Raw genomic sequence first — 10,160 nt, 5'->3', positions numbered from 1 at the left:
AATTCATTAGAAAATGAATAAAGAAGTCCATAATCAATAGTACCTTTTAGATAACGTAGAATCCTTTTAGCCGCTTTGAAATGCATTGTGCTTGGTGACTCCATATATCGGCTAACAAGTCCAACTCCATAAAGTATATCGGGTCTTGTGCAAGTCAAGTATCTCAAACTTCCAACAAGACTCTTGAATATTGTGGGGTCTACCTTCTCTCCTTCTTCATGCTTGGACAATTTCGCTCCACATTCAACTGGGGTGTTCACGGATTGACTATCTTCCATCTTGAATCTTTTGAGAATTTCCTTTGCAAAACCTTCTTGAGAGATAAAAATTCCATCCTCCATTTGTTTGATCTCAATGCCAAGATAATAAGACATAAGACCAATATCAGTCATTTCAAATTCTCTCGTCATAGCTTTCTTAAATTCTCCAAACATGCTTGAATTGCTTCCAGTAAAAATTAAATCATCAACATATATGCAAACAAGCAAAATGTCTCCATTTTCACGCACCTTAGCATAGAGTGCATATTCATGCGGGCACTTGGCGAATCCATTCTCCTGAAAATATTTGTCAATTCGACTATTCCATGCCCTTGGCGCTTGTTTTAAGCCATACAAGGCTTTCTTTAACTTTAGCACTTTATCTTCTTGCCCTTTGACCACATAACCCATAGGTTGCTCTACATAAACTTCTTCCTCAAGGATTCCATTCAGGAAAGCCGATTTGACATCCATTTGATAAATCCTCCACTTCTTTTGAGCTGCAAGAGAAATAATCATCCGAATCGTCTCTAATCGTGCAACAGGGGCAAAGACTTCTCCATAATCAATACCGGGACGTTGGCTATATCCCTTGACCACCAATCTCGCCTTGAATCTTTCTACTTCTCCCTTTGCATTCTTCTTTACTTTGAAAACCCACTTCACACCAATGGGCTTTTGTCCCTCTGGTAAAGTCGCCAATTCCCAAGTATCATTCTTCTTGATTGATTTGATCTCCTCATCCATGGCAATTCTCCACATTTTCTCTTGTACAGCTTCTTCAAAACCTATTGGTTCACAATCGGCAAAGTGACAAAAAAGAGTTAGATTATCACTTAAATTCTCCGTTACCTCATAAAGATCTTGAAGACTTCTCATTCGGGATTGCCTTTCACTAGAACTTCCTTCATAAGAAGATGATGAAGGAGTACTAGGAATTGTTGGTGATTGAGGAGGTGTCGTGAGTTCTTGTACATCATTTCCTTGATCTTCATCTTCAGGGAAATGAAAGAAATCATATCTTTCATTTTCTTGATCACTCCAATCCCACAAATCTTCTTCGTCAAATTTCACATCTCTACTAATGACCATCTTCTTAGTACTTGGATTATAAAGCTTGTAGCCTTTGGATCTTTGATCATAACCGATGAAGATGTGCTTCTTGCTTTTATCATCAAGCTTGGATCTTTCTTCATCGGGCACATGCACATAGCCAATACTTCCGAAAACTTTTAAATGGGAAACACTTGGCTTTCTTCCACTCCATGCTTCTTGGGGAGTTGAGTTCTCTACACTTCTTGTAGGACAACGGTTTGATAAGTAAACAGCACAATCAACCGCTTCCGCCCAAAACTCTTTAGGCATCATCTTCGTCTTCAACATGCTTCGAGCCATATTGAGAATCGTTCTGTTCTTTCTTTCAACCACCCCATTTTGTTGAGGTGATCTCGGAACCGTCAAAGCCCGACGAATCCCATGTGCTTCACAAAACTCATTAAATTCATTAGATGTAAATTCACCCCCTCTATCTGATCTCAAAGCCTTAATCTCATAACCACTTTGTTTTTCAACAAGTGCTTTGAATTTTTTGAAAACACCAAACACTTCAGATTTTTCTTTCAAAAAATATACCCATGTTTTTCTACTTAAGTCATCAATAAAGTGGAGGAAGTATCGATTTTTACCAAATGAAGAAGACTTGATCGGTCCACAAACATCCGTATGAACAAGTTGGAGCGGCTCACTTGCTCTTGTAAATGATTCTTTTGGAAAGCTCTTTCGGAATTGTTTGCCAACAAGACACCCTTCGCAAAGTTGATCAGATTGATCAATAGGTGGCAAGCCTTTCACCATCTCCTTTTGAGCCAACAACTTCAATCCACCAAAATTCACATGCCCAAGCCTCAAATGCCAAAGCCAAGACGTATCTTTCACACAAGCTTTGAGGCACTTAGCCACATCAGTTTGAATATCAAGCAAAAACATTCTGTTGCTTGTCATGGACACTTTAGCAATCAAATTCTTCTTGTTATCTCTTAGAAAAAGACTACGATTTTTCATTTCAATCTCCTAGTCCTTTTCCAAGAGTTGCCCCAAACTCAAAATGTTACTTTTCATATTTGGAACATAATAAACATTTGACATAAATTGATGGCTCCCATTTTTTAACCGAATTAGAATCGTACCTTTCCCTTTGATGGGAACTTTTGACATATCTCCAAAAGTGACATTCCCGCTCACTGATTCGTCAAGCTCTACAAACTTGCTTTTGTCTCCGCACATATGATTGCTTGCAGCATTATCAAGATACCACAAATTCGATTTGTTAGTTTCTTCTCCTTTGTAAGCTAGTAGCAAAGTGGGTTCCGCTTCTTCATTTTCAACGTGATTCGCCTTTTCTTCAGCATTGCTAGGAGAACTCCAGCATTCTGAAGCATAGTGGCCATACTTTTGACAATTGTAGCATTTGATTTTAGACTTATCATATTGTCTCCCATTCTGCCTTGAGTAATTTCCTCTTCCACGACCTCTTGAGGATTGACCTCTTTCTTCATGGTTGACGTTTTGATTGTTTTGTTCGCCTCTTCCTCGTCCTCGTCCTCTTCTTCCTCTTCCTAGTCCATGTCCGCGTCCTCTTCCTCGTTGACTTTTATCATGCTCTCATTCATTCTCTTTTACAGAGAGCTTTGTGGCGAGAACCTGCTCAATAGGTTCTTCCTTCTTCTTCTTGAGTCTCTCTTCATGAGCTTGAAGAGATCCCATGAGTTGATCAACCGTCATCGTCTCCAAGTCTTTTGACTCTTCGATAGCCACCACAATATAATCGAACTTTGAATGCAACGAGCGAATAATCTTCTCAACCACCCGGACATCCTCCAGCTTTTCTCCATATCTCCTCATTTGATTCACAATGGCCAACAATTTTGAAAAATAATCTGCAATGGTCTCAAATTCTTGCATACGGAGGACTTCGAACTCACCTCGTAGCGTTTGGAGCCGTACCTTCTTCACTTTATCAACTCCTTGATAGGAGTTTTGTAAGATCTCCCATGCTTGCTTGGAAGTAGTGGCATTGGCTACTTTCTCGAACATTGCTTCATCCAAACATTGATGGATGAGCGTAAGAGCTTGTTGGTCCTTCTTCCGCAACTTTTGCAGAGCCTCCTTTTGATTAGGACTCAACGAAGCTTCATCTCTAGGCTCCTCATAGCCTTTCTCTACGATCTCCCATGCATCTCGAGATCCAAGCAAAGCCCTCATTCGAATGCACCAATTCTCATAATTCTCCTTTGTCAAATGCGGAAATTGAAACGGAAACGTTGAGTTGGCCCTTCAGGATCTAGAAAAGACTGGCGCTCTGATACCAGTTTGTTGGAGGAGAAAAACTGATATTCTATTCTAGAGAGAAGAGAGGAGAGACTATTTCTGAAATTTCTCTAAGTGAATTACTTCTCAAGTGGCTTGCTTTGTGCCAATGCATACATGGGTATTTATAGGCTTGTAGATTCACCTAGCATTTATTCTAATACATGAACTTCCCTAGTACACAAATACCCAAGTACATGAATATCTCAAATACATGAATCTCTAAATACATGAATCTCCAAATACATGAATTACTTCTTTCAAGATGAACCTAGACTTTAGTTCATGAATATACTAAAAAATAATTTTATTTAAATTTATTATTCAACAAAAGCAACTAGTTGAGAGTAATAAGTGTTAAGTACAACTCACCTCCTGCCTCTTCATTGGTCTTGAAACCTATCTGCAAAAGCTTTCGTTTGCCACCACGAGTCAATCTACTACAAGTCTGCTCTGCTGTAGAATCTTCTTCAGGGTTCAGACATGGAAGAGTCCTGCCCATAGCTTCAGCTTCGTACTTCATGCATCCAGTTTTATTGAATATATTGACTTTAAACACATTACTTCTATTGTATTTGAAAATTAGAAAGTCCCCAAATTCCAGACAATGATCACTTGCAAACTGTTGCCAGCCACACTTAAAACACAAGCGGCTGCCAATTTGGCCAATTTGGTCCAGTTCAACAGGCCAAGAGTTTCCAGTATGATCAATGAGAATGGCCTTCTTTGGTGTGTTTCTAGTGAAGTGCTTGATAAATGCAGGTGGTATGGACTGCAAATAGATTGAGATTTCATCAGATAATTAACAGTCCATCTAAATTCAAAAACACCACAAATGATACCCATTCCTATCTATTGTCTTTTGCATGATGATAAAGATAGAACCTTTTTTCGGAAGAGTTGAAGAGATTCTTTTTTAACACATTTATTTCCCTGGGCTTCATCATTGTTTGCAATGGGGATAGCTTTCATAATTTGCTTGTATCCCTCACTAGTTTTTAGTGGTTATGAGGTGTATTTTGTGTATACTTCTTGTGTACTTGGGCTATTCCATTTACTATCAATAAAGTTTTACTTATATATAAAGAAAAAGATAGAACCTTTTTGACAACTCTTTTACAACTTCGCTTTAAATAGAGGATATTTTTGTAAAATAACGATACCCTCGAGCGTATTTTACGCAGCTACTCTCCATTTAAAACAAAGTAGTAAAAATAAGGTGGTAAAAAGGGTTATATTTGTATCTCTACTATCACAATACTTAACAACATTTTTCCTTTTGAGTATAGATGGTGTTTTAGTATATACATATCAAACATGAAAAGTGCAATGAACCATTTAGGTTCTAGAAAGAACATATAGAAACATATATATAAACATATATATATATATAAATGGAATATAGTGTTTATCAATACTTGAGAAAGAAATCCAAAAATCAAACGCCCTGATAAAAGAGTATTTTCCTTCAGAAAATCCTTAACCTGTTACTGCATACATCAATACATACATATATGTATTGGAGGGAAAGGAGGGCAAAGGAGTGCAAAGGAGCAAAATGCTCCAGAAAGATGTTAAAATTACGTTGGCTCATACATTTTTCACAGTGAACAGCTTTATTTCTATTACTTCAAGAAGTAACACACTGTTCTCTTTATTTCTTAATTTACAAAAACAGAAGTATAAAAGAACATTATAAATACGAAATGGTTGTGGAAACAAGGGTATAACTTAACAAAGATGGAAAGGGTGGCTGCCAAAAATTAAATCCCTTCGTAAAACGTCACAAAATAAAACGCAAAGTTAGGAAACTTCAAGAATATCAATATCATAGACAACACTCTAGCAAGTCACAAGTAGGGTCAAGTAGACCCTTTTCTTATCTTGGACATATGGGAAATTCTCAAATCCCTGACACCGAAAACTATGCCTTTTGTTTTACTTGATTTCGCTTGTAACAAAACAGAGCAGCAGGATTTTAAGAATCCGGTAAAACAATAGACCAGAAAAGAATTTTATGAATCTATGAGAGCAAAAGAAAAGGGTACTTTATCAGTTTGATTCAAAGCAAACACCGAAATCTTGAATGGCTGAAAAACAAAGTCTCATATCCACCAACTCCTAGAAACAGTGAGCTTTATGGCAAGGGGGGAGAGAGAGAGAGAGAGAGAGAGAGTACCATTTCGTGAGAGCAGGTAAAGGGAAGGAAAACTTTGAAGAACTCGGGGCCGTCTTCAGGGAAATAGGGTTGTCTCCGTCCTCGAAACAACGGCATTGTTGTTTCGGCATTCTCTCTGTGTTTTCTAGTTCCCTCGTGGAAACCCAATGATATCATTCAGAATCGGATTGAAAAGGAAGTTTTCGTACAAACTCTGTCCTCAGACTCGGTGCCTCACACGTTTCTTTTTACGTTCGCTCTCTCGCGCCTCACTTGGTTAACTTCAGCAGCAGTGACTCAAAATTTGGTTAAAGAGCTTATTTTTATAAATTTTTTTTAAAGAATTTATTATAAATTTAAATAGTCATTTTTTAATAATATTAAATAATAGGTTCTTTAAATTTATTATTATTTTATTAAAATATTGATTTTAAATTTTTTATTTATTTTAAATCTAATTGTAATTTAAATATTTATTCGTTATTGAAAAAGTACACATTAATTTTTTAATGTTCATATTATTTTTAATGGATATAATTTTCTAACAATCTTTTTTTTTTTTACAACTGTCATATTCTTTTAACTGATATATTTTTTTAATGGCCATATTTTTCCAACGGTCATATATTTATAATGGATATTTTTTTCTATAGTATTTTTGCCAATGACTTTATTTTCAACGGCTATATTTCTTCAATTGATATATTTTTTTAACGGTTATATTTCTTTAATATTTATATTTTTTCAAATGTCATATTTTTTCAATGATTATATATTTCTAACTGATATATTTTTTACTTCTTTATTTTTTCTAACGGCTATATTTTTGCGCGGGAGGAACAATAGGTAGCAAGAAGAGAGTGTTTTCTGGTTAAAATAATATTTACTTTGGCCAGTAAATAAATCTTAGACTAAAATTATTGTTCATTCATTGAGTCCATTATAGTAAATTTTTATACAATCTATTAAACTTTAGCCAAAATTTAATTAAATTGAATCCGCTATTACTGCTTTCAGTTTATATATGGCCATGAAATTGTGGGCTGTGATTCCTAACAAAAATGAGTACGAGTTTCCAACATTCTTAAGGGTCTACACTTTTTTAAAAATAGTGGATCCTTGTTATTAAAATTTTCTTTTTTTACGTAAGATTCAAGATTTACCTATTTTTTAAAAAGAATTAAAATATTTGCCAACAAAAATATACCTATGCTGCCTGAATACTGCTATTTAAATAATGTTGATATAATTTTTCATCAAGATCGAATATAAATAATAAGAAATTTTATTTGTAGTCTTAAATGGATGATTGCGTGTATAATCAAATTGATGAATATGGATAAAAGGGAAAAATCATAATTTTAAAAAGGATATTATTATAATTTTATATTTTTTTAAACATAACTGTATGGAATTGGATGAACAATCCCCATTTAAGGATTGTATGTAGACTTTATTATTTATAATATGGTCGAATGGTCCATAGTAGTTCTTGGACAATAGTTTGGCTTTTGGATGCTCATTCATGAATTAAACAGTAAAAAAATGTAGATAATATGAATAAAGAGACAAAGATTTATGTAATTCGACATTATGACTTCGTTTGGTTACACAGATGGGATGAGATGAAATGAAAAATTTGTAAATAACAGTGAGATAGTTTGTGAATAATAGTGAAACGGTTTGAGTTAAAATGTTTTATAAAGTTTTAAGAAATGAGGAAAAAAATTAAATTATAATATTAATATAATATAATTTTTATTTTGAGATTTGAAAATTTGATTCTTTTTGTTTTTGTTTTTTGGTGCCTTGTTTAGAGGTTTGAAAATTTTATAATAATTAGGTAATAATTATATGAAAAAGTTGAAAATTTAAAATTGAAAAGTGTTTATATTTAAATTGCATTTTGATGTTGAGATGATATGAGATATGATAAAATAAGTTAAGACCCATCTGTAAAATCAAACGATGTCTAAGGCCTACACGCTCACATATCTTTTGACAGAACAACTTTGGTGCAGTTCGATTGTTTTTAAGGGAATGCCATCTATTAATTATAAGCTGCCACATTAGCGATTTCACACAATTAACATGAGGATCATCACATTCCCGAACACCCCAGTCAAACGGCCCTACCAAAACACCTCTTGAAACTCAACCTAGTCGAAGGATCGCCTCATTCACAAACTTCAGATCAATTGAACGCCCTAGTCCAGTGCCGTCAACCAGTCACCGTCAAACGACCCAGTCTAGTTCCCTCAGTCGAATGCCTCAGTGCCATCAAACGCCCCAACAGTTCCATCGGCCACTAATTTTGGCGCCACTATCTCTGTCGCACCCACCATCTTTGTTGCCCACCATCTCTTTCACCCATACAACATCAAAAGAACTCTATCAGTAGTTGGAGATATTTGGTTTGCATATTGTTGGTTCTTTGAAGACCCATTTATGACATTTATCAAATGCAACTTTCCCCATCAACTTGTTGGAATCAATATCTCACCAATCAGCCCCCATATGATAAGAAGACTCTTCACCTTTTATCTCTCTACTTTCCATGTTACCTCAGGATTTTAGTTAAAAGAGAGAGATAAGAGAGAGAGGGAGAGAGGATCGAAACCACAACACAAACACCTACCCAGTATTTACCCTTCTCCATAATTATATAACTGAATGGACATCTTGCTAAAGAATCTCCTGATAGGATATTCTGGCGATTGTTTGGAAGAGATTGATGGTGGCAAAGATCCTATCAGGAGATCTTTCAGCAAGATGTCCATTCAGTTATATAATTATGGAGAAGGGTGGGTACTGGGTAGGTGTTTGTGTTTGTGTTGTGGTTTCGATCCTCTCTCCCTCTCTCTCTCTCTTGTCTCTCTCTCTCTTAACCATAATCTTGAGGTAACATGGAAAGTAGAGAGATGTAAAAGGTGAAGAGTCTTTTTATCATATAGGGCCTGATTGGGTGAGATATTGATTCCAACATGTTGATGGGGAAAGTTGCATCTAATAAGTGTCATAAATGGGTCTTCAAAGAACCAACAAAATGCAAACCAAATATCTCCAACTACTGGCAAAGTTCTTTTGATGTTGTATGGGCGAAAGAGATGGTGGGTGCGACGGAGATGGTGGCGCCAAAACTAGTGGCCGACGGAATTGTTGGGGCGTTTGATGGCACTGGGGTATTCAACTGAGGGATTGGACTGGGCCGTTCGAAGGTGACTGGTTGACGACATAGGACTGGGGCGTCCGATTGATCTGAAGTTTGTGAAGGGGGCGTTCCTTCGACTAGGTTGGTTTTCAAAAGGCGTTTTGGCAGGGCCATTCGACTGGGGCATTTGCGAATGTGTTGATCCTCATGCTAATTTTGTGAAATCGCTAATATGGCAGCTTATAATTAGTGGCTGGTATTTTCTTAAAAACAGTCAGACTACTCCAAAGCGGTTCTATCTGTATAATGGTGAAAAGTTTTTGAGAGGACGAAGAAGATACTTTTGTGCAGAAGATAGTCTTTTATCTCTCTCATTCGAGCAATGTTACACAACCTCCTCAACCTTCACAAACCACATTTTTTTAAAATTTTAAATTTTTTAATATTTTTGTTAAATTTTTTTTGAGTTTATTCTTTTTAAATTAATTCAATTCTTCTATTAATTATTCATATATTAAATATTTATTGAAAAAAATAATAAAAATTAAAAAAATATGACATATAGAAATTGTGTAAATAGTAAGAGGCTATGTAGACTTTTTCAATCTCATTTATTGCCCTTGAACTCATCTCCTTAACTTTATGCTTTAACCCACATATTTAGTCGATGCATTCCACTTTCTTTACTTCACTTAAATGTAAGGCCACCAGCTGTATTCCTTTATCTCTTGACACGTTGTGATCTTCTACATCCTTGCTTGGTCACGATCTTCTCATGATCTTGACCACGTGCTTATTTTATCCCGAATACAACATTATCCTCTATCTACCCTCCGGTAATTAACATTGGCTCTAAAAGGTGTATAGACCCAATTGTAGTCAACTATCATTATAAATCTCAATGCAGGAACCAGAAAAGAAAAAAATAAATCAGCAAGATATGTGAATTAATTATTGAAAATACCTCAACATTATCAATGAAATCCATTTAATCCAAATTAAAGAAAATATAGAGCTACACTATAAATATTCCGCAAAAAAATGGAGGATCAGTTAATCCATATCAACTGAATTTAGCGCCATGTAGGACTCTTCATAATTTCCACCTCCTAATCGAATTAGGATTCGAATAACATAGATTATAACAGCTTGAAGTACTGAAGAACTGATCAATCAGTATTTGTATCAAATTGATCTGCGAGAAGAACGTCTTAGAATATAACTT

The 10,160-nt window shown here is 35.5% G+C and overlaps 1 protein-coding gene across 1 annotated transcript; it reads right to left on the bottom strand.

Moving 5' to 3' along the window:
- Window positions 1-3,553: 3,553 nt before the first annotated feature.
- On the bottom strand, window positions 3,554-5,901 carry LOC121236152 (putative B3 domain-containing protein At5g66980). The gene is made up of 3 exons (XM_041132673.1): window positions 5,806-5,901; window positions 3,999-4,398; window positions 3,554-3,618 (listed from the first exon to the last, which is right to left on the bottom strand). Exons 1-3 carry the CDS (start codon window positions 5,899-5,901, stop codon window positions 3,554-3,556), a joined length of 561 nt encoding a protein of 186 aa, XP_040988607.1.
- Window positions 5,902-10,160: the final 4,259 nt, after the last annotated feature.

Source organism: Juglans microcarpa x Juglans regia, chromosome 1D (genome assembly GCF_004785595.1).
Source record: "Juglans microcarpa x Juglans regia isolate MS1-56 chromosome 1D, Jm3101_v1.0, whole genome shotgun sequence".
Taxonomy (NCBI): Eukaryota; Viridiplantae; Streptophyta; class Magnoliopsida; order Fagales; family Juglandaceae; genus Juglans; species Juglans microcarpa x Juglans regia.
This window is presented reverse-complemented; position numbering and strand designations above follow the sequence as displayed.

Excerpts from the sequence above, each read along its gene's own strand:
- LOC121236152 (XM_041132673.1), bottom strand. The coding sequence starts at position 5,901 with ATGCCGTTGTTTCGAGGACGGAGACAACCCTATTTCCCTGAAGACGGC. Across the intron at positions 4,399-5,805 it reads TTACCTGCTCTCACGAAATG|TCCATACCACCTGCATTTAT; the intron begins GTACTCTCTCTC and ends ATCTATTTGCAG. Across the intron at positions 3,619-3,998 it reads GACCAATGAAGAGGCAGGAG|AGCGCCAGTCTTTTCTAGAT; the intron begins GTGAGTTGTACT and ends AACTGGTATCAG.